This window comes from Pyrus communis, chromosome 15, assembly GCF_041283825.1.
Source record: "Pyrus communis isolate YQ-2024b chromosome 15, ASM4128382v1, whole genome shotgun sequence".
In the NCBI taxonomy this organism is placed as follows: Eukaryota; Viridiplantae; Streptophyta; class Magnoliopsida; order Rosales; family Rosaceae; genus Pyrus; species Pyrus communis.
This window is the reverse complement of record NC_142579.1, coordinates 42,392,709-42,419,923: the sequence shown is the minus strand read 5'-3', so window position 1 is coordinate 42,419,923 and position 27,215 is coordinate 42,392,709. Positions and strand designations below refer to the sequence as shown.

The 27,215-nt window shown below is 39.9% G+C and overlaps 2 protein-coding genes across 2 annotated transcripts; one reads left to right on the top strand and one right to left on the bottom strand.

Moving 5' to 3' along the window:
* Nucleotides 1-1,403: 1,403 nt before the first annotated feature.
* On the bottom strand, nt 1,404-5,432 carry LOC137744057 (uncharacterized). Its single transcript, XM_068483918.1, has 2 exons — nt 3,024-5,432; nt 1,404-2,930 (listed from the first exon to the last, which is right to left on the bottom strand). The coding sequence occupies exons 1-2, from the start codon at nt 5,430-5,432 to the stop codon at nt 1,404-1,406; spliced, it is 3,936 nt and encodes a 1,311-aa protein (XP_068340019.1).
* A 16,785-nt stretch (nt 5,433-22,217) lies between these two features.
* On the top strand, nt 22,218-27,162 carry LOC137732802 (auxin response factor 5). Its single transcript, XM_068472073.2, has 14 exons — nt 22,218-22,724; nt 22,814-22,902; nt 23,040-23,152; nt 23,251-23,349; nt 23,455-23,511; nt 23,618-23,770; nt 23,873-23,957; nt 24,169-24,259; nt 24,378-24,542; nt 24,632-24,754; nt 24,944-25,155; nt 25,232-26,406; nt 26,507-26,697; nt 26,796-27,162. Exons 1-14 carry the CDS (start codon nt 22,717-22,719, stop codon nt 26,935-26,937), a joined length of 2,703 nt encoding a protein of 900 aa, XP_068328174.1. The 5' UTR covers nt 22,218-22,716; the 3' UTR covers nt 26,938-27,162.
* Nucleotides 27,163-27,215: the final 53 nt, after the last annotated feature.

Sequence of the window (27,215 nt, the reverse complement as noted above, 5' to 3'; positions counted from 1 at the left end):
TGGATGATTGCCAAATAAAATCTCGACTATCAAGGGGTTCGGGTCCCACGAAGTGATTACACGGCGAAGTCCCATATCCGAGAGCGCGGTTCTCCATGAAAATCGTTATCCCATGTCAGTGTTAGGGGTTGATCTGTCACCGCCACTCGTCTCGGAACGCATGACAATAGGCCCCGTAATCAACTACTAGGACAGGCACAATGCCAACATGATTCTCTCTGTATCGAACATCGTATTGTTGAGTTTGGTCAAATATTTTTTATATTTAATTTAAATAAAAATATTTAAAATAATTTATAATTCATGAAATTTTAAAATTCTTACGATAATAGTGCGACCCACTTTCGTGGGACTCTCTATTCTCCAAATTGGCCAATAGGGTTTCTGATCTTTGAAAGGGCGACCAGTTTAGGAAAGTAGCTTAGTTGTACTGAACTGTGCCACGGGCGTGACGGACCCACGGACGGCGGACACGGACATAGAGTTCGAGTCCCTTCCTTCTCGTACGGGCTGTAGTATTTTAAAAATAAATAAGTAAAAATATGTACACGTTTGGCAATCGCAAGCAACCATGACACGAGTCCCATCCAAAATTTGTTGGTGATACGAAATATAAACTAACACCAATGGTGCTCTTAATTCTAATTAGAGCACCGGATTTGATTATTATGCTGTATATTGATCTATTTTATACTTAATTATTATGAGCGTCGTAAATTTACAATGATATTTCTTTATTAAAAATCTCAAGTTTAACTCATGAGATCACAAGTTTGATACCTAATTATTATTCGTGATTTTATAAACTTTGTTGAATATAAATGCTTAAAAATACCATGATCATGGTTCATTGAGTTTACACTTTTTCATTGAATTGTATATTTGCCACATTAAGTATGGCAACACAACCTCAACAGTCTACTACACATCTGATTAGTGTAAGTACACCGTTTGATGGGTCGTTTGGAGGTGTTGGTGCTAAAATATGTTTAAATAGTACATAAGTAAACAAACAAAAAGTAAAGCTTGTAACTGCTTTTGACGTCTTATCCAAAAGAGAGAAAAAAAGAAAGTAGTAGCCAGGCATTGACGGTGGAATGCGGACGTGGGAACTTTTTATTAAGTTTGTTTAACTGATCATAACTTACAACGTTTGTTGCTAATAAGCTTCGTTTTTGGCAATAATGTTTGTTTAGGGAATGTCTTTTATCGTTTATATAATTAATCCCACTGATTAAGCTTTTTTTTTTTTTTTTTTTTTTTTTTTTTTGAACACCAGAACCCAATTCAATAAAGGCCTACACAGAGGCAAACACAACAACAACAAGAGAAGAGCCAAGGGAAGAAACACAAGGACCCCTCCACCTAGAAGAGGCGTCACCCCCAGCACCCCCACACCCACTTTAATGAGGACAAGGAAGTCCGTCATTATTCAACACAAAGACCAACGAAGATGGGGGCCTATCGACCCACACAACATCACACATCTCCGTGAAACCAAACGACGCAATCGCGTGAGCCACACCATTAGCTATTCTAGGCACCCAAGACCATCTGCAATCAAGAAATTTTCCCCCCAACTGCTGAACCCGTGCCAGCACGGGGAAAGCCTCCCAACTACCCATGGACAGCGAGCTAGAGAGACACTTAATAGCTTCAAGTGAGTCCGATTCCAGAATGACATACCTTACACCCAAGTCAGCTCCGAATTGGCACCCATGCAACAGCGCAGAAGCCTCCGCAGCAGCCGCCGAAGGAGCATTGATAGCATACCGCGCTGCAGCCACAAACTTGCTCTCCATGTCCCTCACAACCATCCCGACAAAACCCTTCTTAGAGGCCTTGGACCAGCTAGCATCCACATTTATCTTAACAAAAGGAGAGGCCGGAGCGCACCACCGCGCATCCGGGGAAATCCCTCTGCCGACGCCCCCCCTTCTAGCCCCCTCCACAACCCTCGCACCAAAAAAAGAGCTCACAGCCGCAGAGATAGCAGCCAAGACTTTAGAAGGGTTAATGGACACCCCGTTGAACACAAAATCACAGCGAGCCTTCCAAATACACCAACAAGTAAAGACAATATAAGAACGCCTCCAATTGGAATCACCAGAGATGCAAAAATTCGGAGAGAAGACCGCCAAAATCCAATCCAACCAATCGGGGAGAGATAGACGATCCACTTTATAACCCAAAGCCCCACCAAACCAAATTGGAACAACCCAAGAGCAAGAAAGAAAAATGTGCTCAATAGTTTCATCATGACAGCAGCAAATAGGACAAGTAGATACCTGAGAGGCCCTTCTTCGGAATAGGGCATCCCGAGTAGGAAGACAATTATGCACAGTAAGCCATAAGAAATGTCGCAACTTGGGGGGGACCTCCAGCTTCCAAATCCCCTTCCACAGCGCCTTGGGAACCCCACGAACAGAAGGCCGCCGCTTATCCCTCACTGCCATCGATCTGCTTTGCAACCATCTGTAGCCCGACTTGACCGAATAACACCCATTCTTGCTCAGATCCCAGATAAGCCGATCATTCCTACTTAAATCCCCAAGAGGTGTCTCCTCAATAGCCTGCATAGCCTCCCCCGAAATGAACGGCTGCAGAAAACTAATATTCCACCGCCCCGAATCCGGACAGATAAGTGCACTGACCCGTAAACTCGGCGTAACCGCAACCTGTCCAACCGGCACCGGGTGACCAAGGGGTAATGAAGGAAGCCATCTATCCTGCCACACCCTCACCTCCTGGCCACTCAAAATCTGCCAATGAGAGCCCTCCCTGATTAAGTCCCTGCCAATTAAGAGGCTGCCCCACGCCCAAGAGGCACGACCCCCCTTCTTCGCATCCCAGATCGAGCAGTGAGGGAAATAACGAGCCTTAATCACTTGAGCCCACAACGAGTCCGGTTCAGTCAATAACCGCCAACACTGTTTAGCCAGCAGAGCATCATTAAATTCCTGAAAATTTCTGAAGCCTAAACCTCCCAAGTCTTTGGGCAAACCCAAAACCTACTTTGCAACCCAATGAATCTTGCTGGCTCCCTCTTTGCATCCCCACCAAAACCCAGCTACCAACGCATCCATTTCCCGACAAACACCAGCTGGGAATTTGAAAATGCACATAGGGTACGCCGGAATCGCTTGTATAACAGCCTTAATTAACACCTCCTTACCGGCACGAGATAGAGTACTTTGCTTCCAACCTTGGAGCTTTTCCATAATTCTCCCTTTCACATAAGCAAGACCTCGCTGTTTCGATCGGCCCCAAATAGCAGGAACCCCCAAATAAGTCCCCGGATTGTTAACCACCGCCATTCCCAGAGCGCTTCCCATCTGATCAGCAATCACCTTCGGAACATTTGCCCCAAAGAACACACTGGATTTCACCAAATTAACCTTCTGCCCAGAAGCCTCACAAAAGTTGTCCAGCAAATTCCTCAGATTCCGACAGTTATTCATATCAGCCCGCAAAAACAAAAGGGTATCATCAGCAAAGAAGAGGTGAGAAATCATGGGTCCAGAGCCGCCCATCTTGACCCCCGCCATCCTACCATTGTCCACCTCACTCTGAATCAGCTTGGAGAGAACCTCCCCCACCAAAATGAATAAATAAGGAGAAAGGGGATCCCCCTGACGGAGACCCCGCGTGGGCGCAAACGTCTTCCCAGCCTGTCCATTTAGAAGGACATCGAACTTTACAGATGAAATACATCCATTAATTATCGATCTCCATCTGCTGCTGAACCCCATCTTTTCCATAACTGCATCCAGAAAGTCCCACTCAACCCGATCATACGCCTTCTGCATATCAAGTTTAATACCCATCTCGTATCGAGTCCTAGCTTTCCTTCCCTTCAGATAATGAAAAATCTCATGGGCTATGCCAATGCAATCCTGGATTTGTCTACCCGCCACAAACGCATTTTGGGTGGGAGAGATGATATTTGGTAAAAATACCTTCAACCTGTTAGCAAGAATCTTTGACAGAATTTTGTACGAGTAGTTGCATAAGCTAATGGGCCTGAATTGCGACACAACTTCCGGATTGGGGACTTTGGGAATCAGCACAATGTGAGTCTGATTTATCAACCCTGTACCAGCAGAGTCCAGAAACAGCTCCCTGACCAAAGCCGACACATCTGCCCTGACAATCTCCCAATAGCTCTGATAGAAAATGCCCTGGAACCCATCAGGGCCAGGAGCCTTGAGACCTCCCATTTGCACAGCAGCATCTTTTATTTCGTCATCCATGACCGGCGCAATTAGCGCCTCATTCATTTCATCAGAGACCGAGGGAATAATGCAATCTAGCAGCGAACCCCAGGTACGACTCCCGGCCGAGCTAAAGACTGAAATAAAATGATTATCCACCAATTGGCGCACCTGAGGCGGACGATCCACCCAATTCCCATTCTCATCCCTAAGCTTCACAATCTTATTTCTCCTTCGTCTCTGAAGGGTTGAAGAGTGAAAAAACTTAGTGTTAGCATCCCCCTCCCTCAACCATTTTACCCTCGACCTCTGGCACCAATAACTCTCCTCTTGAAATCTTAACTCATCAATTTGCCTAGATATCTCCCTTATCTCGTCAAAGTTAGGACCCCAGTCTCGCTGGAGAGAATCAAGCTTGGAGAGAAGATCCTGGATCCTGTAGCCCCGCCCCTTAAAATTAGTGCGATCCCACCTACTTAATCGATTACGGCAGTCGTTTAAAGTTCTCACCCAATTATTCACACAACTGCCATTATGCCGCCAATCCCAGCACTTCTCCACTAACTTCTTGCACTCTTCCTCCGCCACCCAAAACGCCTCGAACCTGAACATCTTCCTACCTCTCGGCCCTTCCAGATTAGAGTTGAGAATAATTGGGCAGTGATCCGAAGCAGTAGCTGTACCGTGCATAACAAGGGAGTTCGGCCAAAGTTGCTGCCACTGCTCATTCGTCAGGACCCTGTCCAACCGCTCCTCCACCCAATCCCCTCTTCTCAACCCTCTCCACGTAAAAGCCGGCCCTTGGAAGCCCAAGTCCATCAGCAGAGAGGAAGACATAAACTCTCCAAGAAACCTAGGCCTGTTGTACAAAACCTCCACTCCTCCAGACTTCTCATGATCCCACATGAATTCGTTGAAGTCCCCGCCGCAAATCCAAGGAATATCCGTAGGGGTAAAGTGATTAACCATCCATTCCCAGAACATCCTTTTCTCAGCTCTATACGAAGTCCCGTAAACACCCGTAAACCGACACCATTGCGTTTGCCCTTTAACTCTCATCACAGCATCAATAATATTTTTGGACGAAAGAATAATACTAACCTCCAGATTATCCTCCCACCACAAGCTCAACCCACCAGCATTTCCAATTGGTTCAACATCAAAGCCATTAGCATACCCGAGACGCCTCCTCACCCCAAAAATTCTATGATCTTTCATCTTAGTCTCGGATAAAAAAATCATAGAGGGCCTTTTTTTCCGAATGAGCCCATGGAGAGCCCTTACTGTCGTGTCCGACCCTAGCCCACGACAGTTCCAGAATATATAAGTCATGGCTGGCCTGCGGCTGTTGAAGGCCAGCCGCCACCGCCCCGAGCCATCGAACCTGTCATCCTCTTCACCATCTTTCCTGTAGCACTATCCGACCCCCCTTCCACTACTGCCTGTTGTCCATGCCTCTCCCTTATGTCTTCCTTATTTGCACCCGCTTTAAATATCGCCCGTTCCACAGTCAGGCACCCTTCCTTGAAGTTTAAACTTCTCCATAATTCGGCCACCCTATCATGACACTTCTCCTCCGTATCCGGGCCCTTGAGTTTCTTCATTGGAGCTTGAATTAACCCCAAATGTTGCGATTCCCCACTTCTTTTACTACCCCAAAGTGGGTCTACACCCAAATCGGCCAGATTGTCGTCGACCCCTTGGACCTCGCCCAACTGTCCTTCCCCTGCTGTTTTTAAGCTTTCCATAACAGAGCACGACGACGTCTCCTCTCCCTCCACCCGCATTCTTCTCCGTCATTTCTTTTGACCTGTGCCGTGACTTCTAGATGCTCCCCCAGTCTCCAAGGTTTGAGTACTCTCCTTTCCTTGCATAATCGATGCCCGTAGACTGCCGTGATTCAGAACGGACGTGATACCATGTCCTCGCACCGCACCCGCCTGCCGGCGTTCCCCCCTGCCCACATGCTCCGCTCTCGTAGATATCACCACATCCCTTACCGGCGGCGCCTTCATCCACTCTCCATACGCCACCACCCCTTCTTCAGACATCTTCGCTGAGCATTCAGTATTGATATGTCCTATCCGCCCACATTTGTAGCAGAAATCTTGGAGCCGTTCATACCGAAATTCCACCCAGGTTTCCTTATTTGAATCTCTCCTAATCCAGCATCCCTTAAATAACGGCTTCTCCGTATCCACTAATAATCTTATTCGCGCAAATCCTCTGGCGTAACCGGGATCCTCCATAGCTAAACATTTCCCAGCCTCCTTGGTTACACGCTGAATGTTCTCTTGAGAAGCTAAACCCAGTGGTATTCCCCTAATTTGAACCCAAAAAGGTACAACATCCAACACCAGTTCCTCCAGAGCTAGCTCCGGAGGCCATTTCACAACAGAGAACACCTTCTTCATCACTGCCCATGGAACCTGCTCAAGGATTCTTGAGGCTACACTTTCATCTCTGACTGAAATAATAAAGACATTCTCCCTTGCCCATTTGATTTCCACCTCACCCAACTCCTTCCAAGCCGCTCTGAGGATATTCCTGACTCCCCACTTATTCACTGGTTTTTGCGTAAGGACTTTTCCAACCAATTTGACTCCCTGCTCCATAGTCGATAACTCCAGTGTCTGGTTCAGTTGTACCACCAGCTCATCCACCCCACTATTCGCCATCACCTTGTAACACTGCTGCCACACTCGCCCAGTCTGATACGTAGAAAACCCTTTACTTTCAGAACTCGCCCTCAGACCGTACAAAACAACCACCCAATTTACCAGCTGATTCTTTTCTTCACTTTGGTCAAGTATCCACCCCATCACTAAAACCCACATCAATGCATCCAACCGGCCAAATTTAATGCTGGTACACCAAACTTGTTGGGAAAGACCCCCTTTATGCCTCGCTTCAATGTTCCGAACTACCCTGTATTTATTTCCACAAAACCCCCTTGGCAGGTTCCCCATAACTCCCCACCCACCAAATCACCTCACAGCCTCTGCAGACCCCCACCCCCAGCCTAAACGAAACGAAATTAAAAAACCCCCCCCAAGCCCCACCAGCAGACCCCGCAACCCTTGACCAGGAAATCAGTCAAATAGACAAGCCCCACCCCTTGCCAACACCTCAACCCTGCCCCCGCAAACTCACGTTGACTGAAATTTTTCCCCCAGCCACTTCCAAGATTTCACCCCATCACCCTTCGACGCGAAGTCAACCTTACTTGAGAACCCCACCCCCTGCCGTACCCTTTCCTTTCAGCACTCACCCTTCAATTCGTCTGACAGACACTTACCCACCCCCACAGACAATAACACCTTCTCTGATCCCACACGGCGCACCAGACCCACAGCCCCAAAGAGACAGAAAAGACTCCCAACAAGGGCAAGGCAACACCCCTGCAGCCCACAAGGAATAAAGTACCTAAATTTGAAAAGCCCCAATCCTGACCGAACCCTAGATCCAATCAGCTCAGCACCACCCTCTTCTCGGCGTTACAGACCACCCTCCTCCCAGCATGCCAACCCCCACGAGCATAACCCGAGAAGCACAAAACACGAGAATCAATTCGACCACTAACCTGGAACCTCGCGCACAACGGCGGAACTCACGAAGGAGCAAACACTCTCACCCCAGGGAGAGAAAACCACTTTCATTATGGTTCATACTGCTTTGGTTAATTACGTAAATCCTAATTAATTAATTCCCACTGATTAAGCTTTTTTCATGGCAATCGAGTCGGACGATGGGTGACAGTGTAAGCTGGCACATCCCAAATGCCAAAGCTAGTTTAGTGACGTACGTTCTAATCACTAATTGTTAATTAACTTAATTAACATTCTCTTTAATTGGTCGACTTGTTCTTTACGTTTATTATTTTTAAACTTTGGATTTTATGTTGTAGCCACTTTCGGTCTACGTAGGCAGTAATGCTTTTTTCCTTCGGTTTTTTTTTTTAATTTTTGGTGAACTTTTTCTTCTGTTTTTGGAGAGTACAGGTAGTACAGTCACCACAGGGCCGCCACGTAGAGGATATTAACCTGCTGTTTTGCTTAATTGTTTTGGATTAGCTTGTCGTTTTGTGATTTGTTTAATTAGGGTGATTAAGATTAATAGAAACATCAGCAGGGAGCCAGGGACGGTTGCAACACTGTGTGCCTCGCACTGGAAACAAACTACGAGCAAGTTCTTAAATGGTTCAGATCTGAGTACTAATCTTCATCAGACTCGTGCATGCAACAGAAACATATCACAGATGGTGATTTATTTTTTTTCTTTTTTTTTTTTGGGCAAAAAGGAGATAGTTATTAGTGAAAAGGTTTGTCGTTTGACCCCGCTTAATTAGAGTGTCGTTTGACCCCGCTTAATTAGAGTCACTAATTAGGACATGTTTTACCGTCCAGTGTCAGAACACTGCACCACCACCATGTTTTTTATTTTTATTAATCTTGTCCGATTTGGATAGCTGGATGATAAAAAATTTGATGTGTTAATTGTTTATGTTCTTGAAGTTAATCCATAATATTACTGGTATTATTAAACCGTGTATATTTTGAATTCACCGTCAAGTCTTTAACTAAAACATTAACAATATATATATGTAGTTGTGAAATGGATGTTAATCAAAATTAATCTTAATAAAGAAAGATTAATTACCTCAGTAGAATAGTGCTGTGAAATATATATCACTACATAATTATCAATTGACATGAACCATGAACGTGCACTCGAGGAACGCTTATGGCTACATCGTTTGTTAGTGGAGAATGCAAGATTGATTTTACTAACACACGTTAGCTCAACGATCCAGTTTGATTATTCAATATCTTGGCATTTAATGCGAACGTTTTCATTCCTATCTAAAAAATTTATTTATCCATATAGAATAAAAAACCAGTTGTAGAAGTACTAATTTATATTGTCAAAACAAACGAAATGGAAGAGAGTGAGTCTGAAAGTGATCAATAATTAATTAGGATGTCATTATCCATGTTGTTAATCAATTTGAAGCACGTAAGTACGTACACCTGCTGAGTGTTGACAATGTCATTGTCACAACAACGTTTTCTAGTTGAATATCAGAGTGCGGAATAAATAAGACTACAAAATAATAAAAATATTATTAAACAAACGAGAATGCCGGAACGGCTACAAAACCCTAAAAGGCTACATCGTAACTAACTTATTCTCTAATGAATAACAAAGCACTCTATTTATAATAAACTAACCCTACTCTCTAACAAAACCTAATTCTAACAGGCTGAGCCCAAATCCTAAATCTATTATTTTCCAACAATTGTCACAACAGCATTTTCTAGTTTGCAAATACACCTTTTGATTAAATACTTAATTATATACACCTAAAATAGCATGGAATATGCAATTTAATTAAGAACACCTTCTCTACCAAAAATTAAAAGAAGAGGCATCGTCTATTCGATTTATGAATAGCTTGCTCCATATTATAATATATATAAAATAAATATCCAGGTAGGAATTAAGTAAACAGCTCATGTGATTCTTCTGGACGCAAGTTTCTCTTAATTCATCATATTAATTATATAGTTTTATATTAAGAAATGAAACATGAAAACGGAATACAGGGGAACTATGTCAACATCTAAAACTCGAGTCCACATTATAACTGAACGTATATAATACATACATACATACATACATACATATATATATATATATATATATATATATATATATATATCAGAAAAATATATCACCAAAAGAAAAAAACGTTTCAAACAATTTGAATACGTGAATATTTATTTATATATGTTGAAAACAATGTGGAATCTGGAGGGGGTGAAGGAAGGGTACGCGTACGCTGAATGTACAACTGTAAATTGCTCATCTTGACTCCTTAATTTATGGTTGTCGCTTTCTTCTCTTCCAGTCTGAGTCATTTGGAGTTTCAACATATTTATAGGGAGAGAAATTTGGTAATCGATAATTTGGTTAAACTAAATCTCTCTTTTGACCTTGGATGTTGTTGGTTTGAGCCTCCACTCCTTGCGCCTGTTACGTTTTGTTAGATGATACGTACTTATGAGACTTCGAGAACCATTTGTATGTATTGGCTTGTTTGGATGTGCTTTTAAAATGGCTGAAAGCACTTTTAGAGATAATGTTTTTCGGTTCCAAAAACACTTTAAGTGCTTTCTGCAATAATCACCAATTATGTGCTTTTTCCAAGAAGCACTTAAAGTGTTTTTTCAGGATTTACTAAGGATTGGATCCAAAAACATTTTCACCAAAAACGATTTCAGTTATTTTAAAAGCATATCCAAACGAACTCTATGTTATTTCTCGGAGCGGCTTTTGGGCCGTTTAGCCTCGTTATTTCACACACACACACACAAAAAAAATAATGATAATAAAATGTAAACAATTTTTGCAACCCAAAAAAGGTGGTAGTAGATAGCGCGGATACAACCGTCAACAAATGCAGGCTAAATTATTCAGTTAAGATAGTGTGTTTGCTGTCTTACACTCAAATTTAAAATTTTCAGTAAATTGGAATAGATTAAAATATCTTTTAAAAAAATGTGGGGATACGAGTGGAAACTTTTGGATGTGGTGAGTATGATGAGGGCAGAAGATGGGATGAGTCATTAGGGTTCCTCGCAACCGAATGGAGAAGACAGCACAGATAGAAGTGCACTCAGGAGAGAAAGAGAATAATTGCTGCGTAATTAGCCAGCTAGAGCACGTACGTGCGTGCAAAATATGGAACTCTCCATATTTTTGTATCCAACACACAAACCCACCACTAGCCACTCTTACAAACCCACCCCTAGCCATTCTTACGTAACAAAAAGCTAATACTAGCTAGTATAATTAAATTATATATGCAAACGCACGCTCTAAAGTCAAAAACCAAAAGCTCTTCTCTTGTTGTTTCAGCTTTTCTGAACCACACCATGCCATCATCTGGACGATGAACAAAAACAAAGTTTCAATAATCTAATTACAAGCTCTAAATATCGATCAATAATCTGCACTATTTTCCATTGTTACAAGTCCATAATTAATATAGTTAGATTCTTTCCCATCTGATATATAGATATATACCTGAAACAGAAGAGCAATAAAGCGAGAGAGATTACGAGCAATCTATAAAGTCCAATGCCACATGGGGGTCGATTTATCATCTATATATATGTGGGGTAATGCCAATCAGATCATAGGCAGATGGCCAGCTATGTATGTATGATATGATATGTGATGATATATCATCATATAGTTGCTTATCTGCAAGACTGTAACCAACAAAACCACTAGTTATCCTAATTATTATCATCATTGCTCATTCCCAAGTAAATCAAGAGAAAGAGATAAGCCATGATACCCATATGCCTCGAACCCACATGCCTATTGCCTTCATTCATCGATTCTTTCCGTTTTTTGTTACTTGGATCAAACCAGGAAAACGAAAATTCTTATATGCCGTAGTGGATGATATGCAACGGAGCAATGCAGGGTACGTGCGCTTAAGGATTCAACGTGCAACGGTATAACGAAAAAAAATTTGGTGTATACTATATTTCGGTGCACAATAAAAAAAACCCTAAATTCATAATTGAGCTTTCATGGAGATATCTTTTATGTGATTGTGCTATATTGATGATATTATATCTCAAGTTACACTCAAGTTTCTGCCATAACAAGAGTACTGACACTAGGACACATATTTGTAAGAATAATATATGCATTCCCTCCTTGAAGGAAGAGTTCATTACCCCACATATAACTAAAAGAGGTTGTGTTCGCCCCGAGAGAAGGTAATCGTGCAGCACACTCTGTAGTGTATTTCGTTTTGAAGAATGGTGGCAAGTACTCTTAGGATTGTATTGGCCCATAATTTTTGTTTAATATTCTTACTGAGGAAGCAAATGTATCCATTTGTATCTAATAAAATCTCTTTTTAAAAAAAATAACAAAAAGAGGTCGAAAGTCTAAAGTATGATCTTCCACTAAACTAAAAGCTTACATTAAAAACACGAAATTCCTAGCTGTCTTAATTTGGACCTCGACTCTTCCAACTGCCTTAGCATATATTCTCCCTTTCTAGAGAATAGGGTCTCATAGACTCATAGACTCATAAATTAATTGGAATTAAGTAAACATGCACTTCTAGACTTCTAGTAAGAGATTAGAAACCTCATTCCGTATTAGGGTGTAGCTAACGTGTATAGTGATGGACGAATGATAGTGGTTGAGAGGTTGGCAAAATTAGTACTCAAAGCTCTAATCATTCCTCAGCAGTTTATTAATTATCTTTTTTTATTAAATTAGGACAAATAATTGAAAATGATTGGGATTGTTTAGCAATAAGATTTGGTGGTTAATGGTTAGTTATTACCCATAAAACATGATCAACTCAACCTATCAGATGATCACTTTAAATATATAAGATTTATTTTGTCTTCATAATCTTCTAGCTAGGTATGTGCAGGCTAGTACAGATAAAAAGACATTTCATTTACAAATTAGAATAGAACATAACTTAAGTAATAATGATTGTTTATCCGCTTCTAATACTGAAGAAAGATAAAAAGAGGTACGAAAATGCCAGCTGCGGGTCAGAAAATGAAACACAAAGATTCTAATCAAATCCAGCAGTAATGTAATCATGTAAGTGCTTTTGTTTTCACATGGTGCAAGTATACACTGTAAAGGAGAAGGGAGGGTCTATAGCCAGCAAGCAGCCAAAGGCCAATGGGGGAAGAAGAAGAAGAAGAAGAAGAAGAAGAAGAAGAAGAAGAAGAAGAAGGAGGGAATCATGTTGTTAGGATGCCGGATTACGTCGGAAAAGACTTTGTCACGACCCTTCGTGTATTTTTCCTTCATTTTACAAACACACAGCGGCGCACATGCAACTCGGAATCATTTCCACCTACCTGAAAACGCCATCTTCTCCCACCCCTCTTGTCTTTCTCTCTTCCATTTAATTACATTACTTGCCTATTCTAATTAAATATTTAATGGAATATAAACAACTATTTGGTTTTAATTTTTCAATCGATGAATATAATACTAGAAAAGAGAGGATGAAACTAGTATGCGCTGTTATTGATAGAAGCCCCATACCCTCCACACGATTTGATGATGATTCCACCTAAATAAATATATAGGGTGGTGTTATTCACATATCTCTCTCAATTTTGGCCATCTGATCAAATATATTGAAGAAGATCAATGGACAAAAATTAATAAAGATTTGTAAGAAATAAAAATAAGTATGCGGACAACATTATCCTAAATATATTTATACTGTATAGTTGAACAATTCATCCTTTTGTTCTACTATAATAAAAACAGAATAAGTTATCGCTCATATATCACAGTTATATCACTTCATTTTACTCATTAGTCATGGGCCAAAAATCTTAAGTATAACTAGTTAACGGTATTCCTTCTTATTTGTAAATGACAAGTTCGATATCAATTTGTTATATTTAACTAATTGTGTGTTTTAGCAAACTCTCTTACCCTTTTTAATGTAAATATATTCTTGTATTTTTTAGTGTAAAAATAACTTTAACTTAGACAGGTGATATATGACCAATACATAAAGGATATAAGTGATAATAATCTATCTTGTTTTTGGTACAGTTGTAGGGTACCCTTAAGGGGGGGTCCTTCGAATTAATATTTTATGAGGTACCTGCCCATACGTGAAGCTGCAAACAATTGGCAATCATAAGTACATAGTGCAAATGGAATGTACTTTGAAACCCCCGCATCCCAATGAAAATGTTGACAAACGCAACCATAGTTGTCGATCCTTTTTAATATACCAATTGTCCAAATGACTGGGTATAATGCAATCTGTTTAATTAGCTGTACCATACAATCAATTCATTGAATTGGGACACGACCTCAATACAATTCCACAAACAATCCTAACATATGATGCGCTCTTCACAAAGGCAATCATGCGAGGGAGACTTTGCATGAACCGCCAACATACTATATATTATTAAACGTATATCTTTCTATTCACGTGATAATTATAATATGTTACGAATTGATAGCGAGAGGCATTTATGTGAACCTGATATAGGACATATGGAAAAAACAGAGATGTGTCTGCAGCAAACTCCCAAAAGTGCATTTCCAAAACGGCATTAAGGTGAACATCTTCAATGGCCCCTTAGCTCCTTCCCATTCCAGCATAATAGAGTTTAAAAATAATAAACCCAGCAAAAAACAAAACAAGCTGCGGAATTGATGAAGGAACTTTGTATACGGACGGTAAGAAGGCACATGTTATGCTGCAAAAATTTTAGAAAATCTAAACCAATATATTCACTGATTCTTCAGATACACAATCCGGGATACCGTCTCTCATCCAAAGTTCCAAACTACATGGGCCTGTTTGGTCTACTGCTCCCGTTCCGTAGAGATCTGACAATTACTACGAAAAAAAGAATAATGTTATTCATACCATGTTTTTGTACCACATTTTCATACCACATAATTAATCAGATTTTTAAATTTAGTTCATTATTTAATAAACTAATAATTAAGAAAAACTAGTTAATTAAATTATGATTGTGGTATACGAGAAGTTTTTTTCCTTCATTTCCATGGGGTTTGCAAATTTTTCAAATGATGTGGCTGTCCACATCAGATGCCACTTAAAGTGGTATAAAAATATGATATAAAAACATGGTATGAAATTACACTATAGTGAGTTACCATAGGGACTACCCTAAAAATTCATCGTATTCTTCAAAACTTCGTAATGTCATACAATAATGACTATATAAGTGACAATCACGATCGAAAATGCTTTCCATCAGCTGTGCCGGGCTCTTGCACAACTGCTTCCGCCTCACTTTCACACCGCTTTGTAGTACTCCTACAAATTCCTTTAACAATTCATGCAGAATACAAATTTTCTCTTCTTTTCTTTTCTTTAACAGGTTCTACATATTTAGATACAAACTTTTCAAGTTCTAGATGTCCAAGGCGAGTGAAAACCTGTCTGCAAGTGAAACATCTTCCGTTCTTCATTAAACTAAAGAAACTAACAGGAATTGCAGGCCACCTTTTGACCAAAAGCCTTATCATGGTTCCAAATTTTATCACATTACGCTTATAGCTCTGCTGATAAACACCCCACTCGCTATGTTTCTACGAGAATGCCGCCATATCACAATGAGAATGTGAACTATTACGGGCAATGTTAAAATATGACACCGAAACACAATGGTGAACAAAAGGCCGTATACGCAAATTCATCGCGAATTTTTTTGTCCGCTAGAACAGCAGATGAAAAGCCAAAGATAACAAGACGAATTGAACATTCTCCAACTTTCACTACCTTACCTTCTAAATCAACAGAACATTACAAAATAAATAACAAGACAGTGCGGCTAATTTGAAAAATTAATGAAGAGCCAAGGGAGAATTACTTGAAAAGCAAGGAAGAGCTGAGCCTTCATTGGATTGCTTGCTGGGGATTGTGACTTATCGAGGGATGTAATGCGCTACGATGTTAGTACCTGGTACCTCCAAGGCCTCCATTTCCAGGCCCAAATCAACCGGAGCTAGGGTTTTACGGCGGCGGAGCCTACTAAAATGTTAGAACACACTGCTATATGCATTTTGTTCAAGAAAAAAAAAAAAAGAAAACTGCTGTACGCATATTTTGGTCCGATTAATGTTGCGCGGGATTTTTATCCGTCATGGGCTAAGTCTCGCCCGGCCCAGATTTGCTTTTTGGTCTGATCAGCCCAAATTCCAGGTCTGATAAAAATAAAATGATTTTATTTTGCATAATTGCTTGAAATGATTTCTATTAATAATGTATGTAGAAAAAGAAGAAGAAATTTTAACGAAAAGCCCACGGTACTGTTTATTTTAACGAAAAATCATATTTTTACACTAAAAAGTCAATTTTGGTACTATTCACTTTATCCTTTATTTTGTCTTTATCATTAAAACTCAAAGTTTTTAAACCTTTTTTATTAGTGTAAAGGGTTTTACCCTTTAATGAAAAATCACATTTTTACACTAAAAGTTCAATCCTGGTACTATTCACTTTACCTTTTATTTTGTGCTTATCATTAAAACTCAAAGTTTTCAAACCAATTTCATTAGTTTTCCTAAAAAATAATACAGTGGTCCTTTAGATTCTTTTACGTCACAGAGAAGGGTAATTTTATATGGGGCGCCCATATTCAAAAATATTTTTCACTTTAATCGATATTTTACTGAAAATCTAACTACTTGAATGGACTGATAATATTAGTTTCGAACAATATTCTAATTTAATTTAACTTAAAAGAGTCCATTGTTTTAACTATGCTATGCTTTTGAATAATCAATTTTGAATTTTCCAAAATTATAGGATAAATTACATTTTACCTTCTCAGGTTTGAGGTCGATTTTAATTTCTTACAACATCTTTAAAACATTTCACTTTTATACCTCACGTACTATTTTATTTCAATTTCATACCACCATTAAATTTTTCATCCATTGGTCTGTTAAGAGTTGACTTGACTGCCACATTTGTGTCATGTAGGAAAAAAAATATTTTTTTATACATTAAAAAATATTATAATATCAACCCTATTTATTATTATTCCATCCCCTCCAACCAAGCGCCTCCCCCGCCCCCCCCTCCCCCCCCCCCCCCCCCGGCGGGCCTTTTTGAATACAACCATTGACTTTCTCCGTTGAACAATCTCATCATCTTCCACAAGCTTTTTTTTGAAATAAATAAACCAAAAATCTGCTCCTTGTTTTTTATTTCATGGATCCACAGATCCAATGGTTGCCAACCCACACAAGCAGCAGTCGCAACCACCCCCTTCCTCATCACCACCGCAGCCCTTCCCCATCACCATCGCAACCCCCAGACCACTCTGCCAACCTCATCCCTCCAGTTTTCACACACTAAGAGCTCAGATCCTCCACAAACCAATTCGATCAGAAACGCAAAAAATCTCTCTATTTTCGCTCTCAATTCGAAGAAAAAGACCCCAAAATTTTCATTGATTTCAAAATTTTATTTCCCAAGTCACCGAAAGACGCGATATTTGAGAGGCCGCCGCTGTGGAGGAAGTCGAACATGAGAGAGAGGAGATTAGGGGTTGCAAGAGAGAGAGCATGGGCTTAGGTTGATTGAAAAATTGGATAGGGTGATGAGGGGAGAAAGAAAGCGCATGAGAGAGAGAGGGACCTGGCTTCTTTACTTCCCATATACTCTTATCCCCTCCTATTTGTGCGGTCACGATGAACTCACATTAACATTTTATATTATTATTATTTTTTATCTTATTATCTTTATAAAAAAATTAATATAAAATCTTGACGTGACTTAATCATAACTGCACAAAATAATAAGGGATCGAAATGTACAGGAAGTGAGAGGGTAGAGAACCCTAGAGAGAGAGCGCATGGGAGCGGCGAGGGTGGAGTGGGAGATGGGTTGCTGGGTTTGTTCAAACTTATTATTATTATTATTATTTTAATAAATAGGGTTAATATTATAATATTTTAAATATATAAAAAATTATTATTTTTTTACGTGGCACAAATATGGTAGCTACGTCAGCTCTTAACGGACTAATAGATGAAAAATTTAACGGTTGTATGAAATTAAAATAAAATAGTACATAAGGTATAAAAGTGAACTGTTTTAAAAAATTAAAATCGACTTCAAATCTCAAGGAGTAAAATATAATTTATCCAAAATTATATGTAAAATTCCCACTAAACAAGGAAAGCAGAGCAATCAGTAAAGTGCGGTACCGCTTGCAATATAAAGGCCCTTTTCTATCATCTTCCATTGAAAAAAGCCCTTAAAGATTAAAGCTGCCTAGATCATCGGCCCACCAACCAAAAAGTACCCAAGAGAGGACAATATGACTGGATCACCAATATTGACCAAATAGCAATATTAGCAAATAAAAATCGAGAATGATTTTCATAAAACATGTTCATTATTACTATAGCGTTTTAGTTTAGCATACAATAACGTTTATGTGTTTTTCTTTACATTGTATTGTATTATTGAACATAATATTATATTAACAACGAACACCTTTTATATAAGTTGCTATTTCAGAAAAAGAAAGGGTGTGACAAGACAAAAAATAGAGCTCCCTCCCTCTGAGTGCGATCATAATATTTCAGAGCAGCTGTCCCCTTGCATCCCTACACGCTACTCTTCTTGCATGTTCCCCTCATACCACGCCTCATTCTTTTTCACGATTCCTCAAGTGTGGACCCCAACCTCGTCAGTCCCACCACATCATATATACGTTTGGTCGTATTCTCTTTATTAATTTTTATGGCTAATTATGGTTTTCATTCTTAAGCATGCTTAGTACGGTTTTATTTATGGTGTTAATGTAACGATCCCAATCATTTGTTTGTTCTCTAAAGCTCCCACACTCACCCGACCCATCTTGTAATTTTAGTATTTTCGTTGGATGACACTAATATCAACTTCTTTGATTTCTGCATATAATATATATTAAGTGTTGAAATTAATCATGATTATTGTTTGTAATCCTTTGCTCTTCATCTTTTTTCGTTGGGCCGGAGTGCTAAAGATAATCATCCACGAGAAGCACATTCGTCTTCGAGTAGGTATGAAGACGATAAAAACTTGTGCAGACGCTTTAAGAATATGATAAAAACATGATATCTCATGTATTTTAGTCTTATCTAACATAACGAGACTAAAATTTTCTATCATAATTCGATTAAATGATTGTTTAGAGTGGTGGGTTCCATAATAGAATGTGGGTGACACCTACACCTCCTCTAGCCCCATTGGATATATGTTGTGCAGTGTTGTAGATAGGGCCACATTCGCAAGATTAATCAGTTGAGAATGAAGTGGGTGACACCAATAAAAAGCAGATATGGTATCAAGCGGATTTGGAGAGTATAATTAACGATGAAAAACTAATCCTTATATAATTAGTGAGAGATTATCTTTATGTTTCTCTATGATGCACAAGCAAAAAGGACCACATCAGAATCACAGAACGTCTTCAAGGTTATCTGTGCTGCATGCCCGACACGTGTCGTCTATCGAGCGGTCGTTGGAATATACAATCGTTGAGCGTATCTAAGTTAAACTAGGAATTAAGTGCTGGATTAATCTCAGAATTCGGCTAGTTTCAATTCCAAAGCTGTTGAGCAGAGTGCAAGAGGGCCCCGCCCTTTTACTTGCAGCTCGATCTTAGCGTCAAATATGAACGTCCGATCATGGTAGTCTTCATGATGGACATAATATTAAAATTTTAAAAAAATCACCGAATGAATCATACTTCCGCAAAGCAATCTTACGGAAACGATGTCGCCTAAGCCGTAATCCACCAACCCACCAAACCAGGTGCTTCTATTGTTTAGTAACTGAGGTGGGGCCATGCCTCCATGAATAATGTCGATCGGCTCGCGTTTCGTGAGGGTAAAAAGTACTTCTAACATATATGTTAGGATCAGTCGTTCGATCAATCTTAAATGTATTATTTTTTTAGAAAAAATATATATTTAAAATTATAAAAACACTTTCAGTCATTCAATTAATTTCAAATATATTATTTTTTATTGGGCTATTGGATCGTATTTGTCGTATGCTACCATGCAAGTGTAAGGATAGGCAGGGAAACGTGGTTAATATGTAATCATGTGTGTGGCATGAGGAATATAATGTGGGGAAGCGTGGCAACACCATTGACCTTTTGTTAGTGGAGCCTCCAAAGTGCTCTAAAACCATCCCAAAAATCGTTGCCCAATTTTCCATTTTAGAGTCCCACATACTCAAAGATAAGTCATAAATGATGCAGACCGACCTATATCAAAAAAAGTCTAAAGTGGATTTAACCGTATCAAATTGGACCTACCAAAGTAATGTGTTACTAGACACTCTTTTTGTACAAAAACAAAGTAGAGTGCCTCCATCCAAATTTTATTTTCCTATATTGGAAAATCGTCCATCCTTCTATTGCCAACAACTAGTTAGCGTGATAAAAAAAAATTAGCTGAATCAAAAACACTAGTAGGGTATTGTCTATCTTTCGATTCTCGACAAGAACACTACTAAATCTCATTGAAATTACTAAAAAACAATATAAATAACCAAATTCAATAATTATTGAAGGTCCATGCAAATATGCCTATAACTCATATTACATTGTGTCGAACTCATCTTCTTTCTTGATTTAGATGAATTTCAATTGCTACGAGCTTTATTCGTTTTTTGGGCAAACTGGTCCATTTATTTAGTTGTGGGAAATATAATCTCGTATTTGGGCCCACTCTCTACTACCCTCACAAAATCTCACAAGTTTTTATTAATTTGGCCTTGTTTGTATTAACGTGAAAATGTCTTATTAATTTGTCTATACTTGAAATTTTTTCTTCACATTGCACTTAGCATTGTCTAGAATAATAATAAATAAATCTTCCTCACCCAAATAAAAAAAAAAAAAAGAAAAAAGAAAAACAAGAAGCATGTGTACACATTTTAATTCATGGAGAATGCGTGTGAGAATTAAAGAATCATGTTAGTTTGAGCGTGTACTTAAAAATGGGGGAGGATCCGGATCCAGGCGGAATAAAGGACGCCGCGAAGTGCAAACGAGATGTGTGAAACGCAGAAGCGGCGCCGCGACGGACCAGACAGGTTTTGACACGTGTCACTCGCATGAACGTGCGCCAGCCCCATTTGATTTTGTCGTGAACGGCACGCGTGGAAGATGTGTCAAAACACCAGACGCAAAGGGCGAAAGCTTTCCAGTCTTAAAAGTTAAAAGCAACTTTACTTTCTTTCTCTCGTGTTTTTTTTAAATGGTTTATATATATATATATATAATTATAATTATAAAAGAAAAATAATAAAAATAAATATAGAGACGTAAATACAAGAAGAGGGGGAGGGAGGTTGAAAGCTTTGAAAGTGGGAGTGGCTTATATGCGAAAAAGCACAAAAGCTGACGGGAAGAATAGGGGACCCCTGCAAATCCTCGTAATCGACGTGCTAAATTACGCTATATTTTGACACTCTTCGCTTCTATTGAACTTTTTCAAATTATATAACGGGAACATAATAGAATATTTGTGTAGATAAGAACCTGCTTGTTCTCTAATTGGTGATCAACGATTTATAGTCGGTCAGTTGTTTTTGGACATGATATAAGGTTGAGATAAAAAGTTAAAACATTAAAATAATACCTATTTATTCTGCATTATTAATATCAAATTAGACGAGTAATTATGCATTTTTTTAAGCCATCTCTAATAGAGTGCTAAATGTTCAAAAGTAAAAATATAGCAAAAAAAAAAAAAAAAAAAAGTTAAAAAACTGTCTCTAACAAGCAAGCTAAATTCTAGTCAACATTGGGTTAATGCTTATTCGCTTTGTCAGTCGGCCAAAGGGCTATCAGGTTTGCCAAACATAACAAACCCGATAGCCCAAAGATAAGTTTATGCGGCCTCCACTTTTCTTTTTCATCGTCTCTCTCTCCATTCTTTTCAAATTTCTTCCTTTTCTCTCTATCTCTCGCTCGTTCTCTCTACTCTTCCCAATTCTCTCTCATAAGTTATGTCTCTTGGAGCACACATATTAATTTAAGCCATGAATACAATGTCATGCGTTTTAATATTCTCGCTTAATATTGTCCACCCATAGAACATGTAGATATTTCTCCTCGGTAGTTCAAAAAAGACTTATTGCACAGTGCATAACGTCGTAATTGAAACATTCTGAACCAATAATGCAAAAACTCACACACACTCTCTGCGTACAAGAAGAGATTACTGTAGTCAACCAGTCCTATACTGTTTTCGTGTTCACCTAGCCTTGCTCTGCTTTTTCCCCATTTCTTTATTACTCACATTTCAACGAAAATGCCATAAAAAATCATAAAAACAATACAACGATATTATTATGTATTATTATTTTTGCAGCACAGTTTAAAGCTGCAACGGAATCACCCTATACAGAAAAGTGTGTGCGTAGGATTGGAGCATGCATACACTCTTTCCAGTTTCAAAGCAAACGAAAGGAAAAACAAGAGAGAGGAGAGAGGAGGGAGGAAGGGAGAGAGAGGGTGTGTAGAACTAGTGGGTTCATCGAAAGGTCGGTTTCTTTTGGAGGGTAAAAACAAGCACTCGATTAGGAGTGGGAGGAGGGGAGAGAGAGAGAGAGAGAGAGTAGGTGCTCTCAAAAACTCAAGCTTTGGTCCGCGTGCTTGGATGAAAGGAACTGATGGGTCTTGGTTTGTGCCAAATTAAAGCCCCACTAGTTGATAAAAAAGATCCTTGGCAGTGCCTTTGTGCAGTTTTTGTTCCTTGATTTTGGTTCTACTCTGGACTGTCCTGTGGGGGTACTCCTCTTCTGCTTTTGTTCCCCTTCCATCATTGGACTGGACTGGATTGGATTGGATTGGATTGTTTGTTTTCTCATGGGATTCTCACAAATGGGTTACTCAATTCCTTGGATTTTCAGATGAAAAAGTAAGAGATTTCTTGATTTGGGGTTCTGGGTTTTGCATTAAACATGTTAAAGTTCAAATATTTGGGGTAAAATACTGAGAAATCCGCAGAGAAATGATGGTTTCCGTGGAGGAGAAGCTCAAAACTGGATGCTTGCTTGATGAGATGAAGCTGCTGAAAGAGCTGCAGGACCACTCTGGTTTGTTTGTTCTTCCTTTTTGATTTCAAAAAGTTTGAATCTTTCAACGTACCCTTTTAATGTTGCCTTAATTAAACGGCATTTTCATCAATTTTTGTCGGAAGTTTGTCAAGGGTTGTGTCTTTGGTTTGTTTCAGGGACCCGGAAGGCTATAAATTCGGAGCTATGGCACGCCTGCGCCGGCCCGCTTGTTTGCTTGCCGCAGGTTGGGAGTCTCTCGTACTACTTCCCCCAAGGACATAGCGAACAGGTTTCAAATTGTTGTCCGAATATCTGCAATTTTGATGTCTTTCTGTTTGGTCCTTGGTATTTGAGGAAACTGATGAGGGTTTTGCTGCTGAAATGTAGGTGGCGGTTTCGACGAAAAGAACGGCAACCTCACAAATTCCGAACTATCCCAATCTCCCTTCGCAGTTGCTATGCCAAGTTCAAAATGTTACACTGCATGTATGTATTTTAGCAGATTGTCACTTGTTTTCTATACATATGAGCATACTGTCAACGAAGTCGGAAAAAACAATGATTTTAAACCGTGATTTATGTTTCCAATAGGCAGACAAAGAAACCGACGAAATCTATGCACAAATGAGCCTTAAACCAGTGAGCTCTGTAAGTTTGATTACTATTGTAATTCTTAAATTTGTCACATTTTCATCTGTTGTTAACACTTTAAGTTCGATAATATGATGTGACGAATAATTTGTCGTTCGGTCAGGAAAGGGATGTCTTCCCGGTACCAGACTATGGAATGAAGCCTAGTAAACATCCATCTGAGTTTTTCTGCAAAACTTTGACTGCAAGTGACACAAGCACACACGGGGGATTCTCCGTGCCGCGTAGGGCAGCAGAAAAGCTCTTTCCTCCGCTGGTGAGGGTTTTTTTTCCTTTATTTTGTCTACCCATTTTTGTAATTGGGAAATTTTAATCAGAGGAGGATGTGGATTTACATTTTGCTTGTAATTTATGCCAGGATTTCACAATGCAACCACCAACCCAAGAACTTGTTGTCCGAGACTTGCACGATAATACCTGGACATTTCGCCACATTTATCGCGGTGAGAATGCTAAGTATTCGTTTCTAGTTCATGCTGTAATATGTAGTTGAATTCAACTTATTGGTTCTGGAAGATATAATGTTCGAGTTTTTAAGTATATATAGTGTTTTCTCTCTGTCGAAGTATTTCCAGTTTAATATTACATGCATCTGCCAGCGATTCGTTGGATTTCGATTTTTTGAGTATATCCTGTATTTGTCCATCTATGTAGGGCAGCCGAAACGACACCTTCTCACAACTGGATGGAGTTTGTTTGTTGGTGCAAAGAGGCTTAGAGCAGGGGATTCCGTCCTATTTATCAGGTACATCGGAGTTACATCTTAAGCTATGGAGCTATGTTCGCCAAACCCTCGCAGATAGTTTACGTTGTGAAGCTACCACTGTTGTCTGATCGACCATTTTTTTTCTCACTATCACAAGGGATGAGAAGTCACAGCTATTGATCGGTGTGAGACGAGCAAATCGTCAGCAAACAACATTGCCGTCATCAGTTCTATCTGCTGATAGCATGCACATTGGTGTCCTTGCTGCTGCGGCTCATGCTGCAGCTAATCGGAGTCCATTCACTATTTTCTACAATCCAAGGTCCGCATGATGTGTATTCGTTTCCCTGTTCATATTTCATGTCTTTTTTTGGGGATATTTTCTTGACTGCTATTTCTACTCAACCGTAGGGCATGCCCTTCAGAATTTGTCATACCTTTGGCCACATTCCAGAGGGCTGTATTTGGGACACAGCTCTCGATTGGCATGAGGTTTGGAATGATGTTCGAGACAGAGGAGTCGGGCAAGCGCAGGTAATGGATAACATCGTCGGTAACTTGTTACAGAATCCAAGCACCTTTTTTAATATTTTCAATGGTCAAAGAATGCAGCTGATTTCAATATGTTGTGTGTAATACAATAACTACGTTATCAGCACGATAATGGTGTGTTCATCACTTTAATGGGCGGAGGGAGGTTAACATTTTCGATGATCTCTGCAGATATATGGGTACGATAGTTGGAATTAGTGATTTAGATCCGCTGAGATGGCCTGGTTCGAAATGGCGAAATCTTCAGGTAGAGTGGGATGAGCCAGGGTGTTGTGATAAACAGAACAGGGTTAGTTCATGGGAAATCGAAACTCCGGAAAGTCTTTTCATATTTCCTTCTCTGACTTCGAGTCTTAAAAGACCGATGCACTCTGGATTCTTGGGTAAGTTTTACTTTCTTCTGTTTTCCAGCAGGCAACTCTGTAAATGTTTTTCTTACTACTGTTTTGGCGCTAACAGGAGCAGAAGCCGAATGGGGAAATATGACCAAAAGATCATTCATCCGGGTTCCTGAGATTGGAAACGGGAACTCTTTTCCATACCAGATTTCAAATCTATGTTCGGAACAGCTAGTCAATATGCTAATGAAACCTCAACTTGTTAATCATGCCGGAACATTAGCTACTCTACAACAGGAATCAGCTGCTAATGTAGATTCAGTAGATATGAAGGCTATGCAGGCCAAAATCAACCAAAAGAATCCAGCTGATGGCGTAAACGCGAATGCACCATTTCATGGAATTCCACCGGGAAATCTGAACACCGTAGCCAAGTTTGGAAGCCAAGCACCAGTTGGAAGTAGCACTGAGAAGACGAAATCAGAACCTGAACTTTCTGCAGATCAGTTAAGTCAGTTGAGTTCGGCAGGGCAAGGCATCGAGGATAAATTAGTTGCAGGGTTTGCGAGTCCCTATAACATTATGAATCAGCTGACATTTGCCAACCAAAACACCAGTTCAGCGCAGCTACAAACTAGCCCGCGGCCTACGCAGCCCTTGGATTCACTACTCTACCACTCTCAACAAACTGATTTACCTCATTCGGATTTCAATGGCATGAACAGTTCACTTCCATTCCTAGACAATGATGAATGCATGTTTTACTCTTCTTGCCAACCCTTTTCCGGGGCACTCAGATCACCGGGGGCTTTGTCTGCGTTTGGTTTACCAGATTCTTCAACTGTTTTAACTGACGCAAATACATCCTCCCTAACTTCAATCGGTCAGGACATGTGGGATAATAGCCTCATTAATTCAAGCAGCCTGAGAGATTTGTCGGATGAGAACAACAATCAAAGTGGGATCTACGGTTGTCCGAACGTTGATGTTGGTAGCGGCTTAAGTACTGTCGTTGACCCTTGTGTCTCAAGCACTATACTCGATGACTTCTCTACACTGAAGAATGCCAACTTCCAGAATTCTTCGGATTGTTTGGTTAAAAACTTGAGCTCAAGCCAGGATCTTCAGTCGCAGATTACCTCGGCGAGCCTTGGAGACTCTCAGGCTTTCTCTAGGCAAGACCTGGCAGACGCCTCAGGCGGTACATCCTCGAGCAATGTAGAACTTGATGAGAGCAGTCTACTGCAGAACAGTTCGTGGCATCCGGTGGTTGCACCCATGCGAACCTACACGAAGGTAAGCAATTTTATCGAATTGAATCTTCTATTGTAACGATTTTGATTAGGTATATCTCTCACGCCGAGCCTAGAGTGATGAGTTTGGTTTTGGTTGGCAGGTTCAAAAGACGGGTTCTGTTGGGCGGTCAATTGATGTTACTAATTTCAAAAACTACGAAGAACTATGCTCTGCAATCGAATGCATGTTCGGACTGGAAGGGCTGCTAAATGATCCAAGAGGTTCAGGGTGGAAATTGGTTTATGTAGATTATGAGAACGACGTTCTACTTGTCGGGGATGATCCTTGGGAGTAAGCAAACCAAAACTTCTGCTATAAATTTGTGTTGAAAGATTGTACTGGTACTTCAACTCAACTGTGATCGCTGTCATTTGTTAATATTTTTGCAGGGAATTTGTTGGTTGTGTTCGCTGCATCAGAATCCTTTCGCCTACGGAAGTTCAGCAGATGAGCGAAGAAGGCATGAAGCTTCTGAACAGTGCTGCAATGCAAGGGATGAATAGCACCATGTCCGAAGGTGGCCGTCCCTAAAATGGCCGCCACTGCAGCTACAGTCGCGCACAATGGTCCAGGCAGGTTGCACGTTAGTGTTTGCAACTAGGATGCAGTGCTAGGCAAGTTGATGTGGGTGCTAATGTACTTTAGCGTTTGTGTTCTAGGCGAGGTTTGATGTACTAATAACTGACATTAATTAGCAGGAAGTGAAACTAGCAGGGTACTTTAATAGTGTAATGGAAACTTTTGTGCTTCTTAAAACTTCTATATCTTCCGCTAAACACGAACGAGTTTATAATGCAGAAGCAATTGAT

What these genes read in the sequence shown, in the direction of transcription:
- LOC137744057 (XM_068483918.1), bottom strand. Translation starts at nt 5,432, where the DNA reads ATGAAAGATCATAGAATTTTTGGGGTGAGGAGGCGTCTCGGGTATGCT. An exon ending in GAGCCAGCAAGATTCATTGG is followed by an intron (nt 2,931 to 3,023) that starts GTTGCAAAGTAG and finishes CTGGCTAAACAG; the next exon opens with TGTTGGCGGTTATTGACTGA.
- LOC137732802 (XM_068472073.2), top strand. An exon ending in GATTCCGTCCTATTTATCAG is followed by an intron (nt 24,260 to 24,377) that starts GTACATCGGAGT and finishes CACTATCACAAG; the next exon opens with GGATGAGAAGTCACAGCTAT. An exon ending in GAGGAGTCGGGCAAGCGCAG is followed by an intron (nt 24,755 to 24,943) that starts GTAATGGATAAC and finishes TGATCTCTGCAG; the next exon opens with ATATATGGGTACGATAGTTG.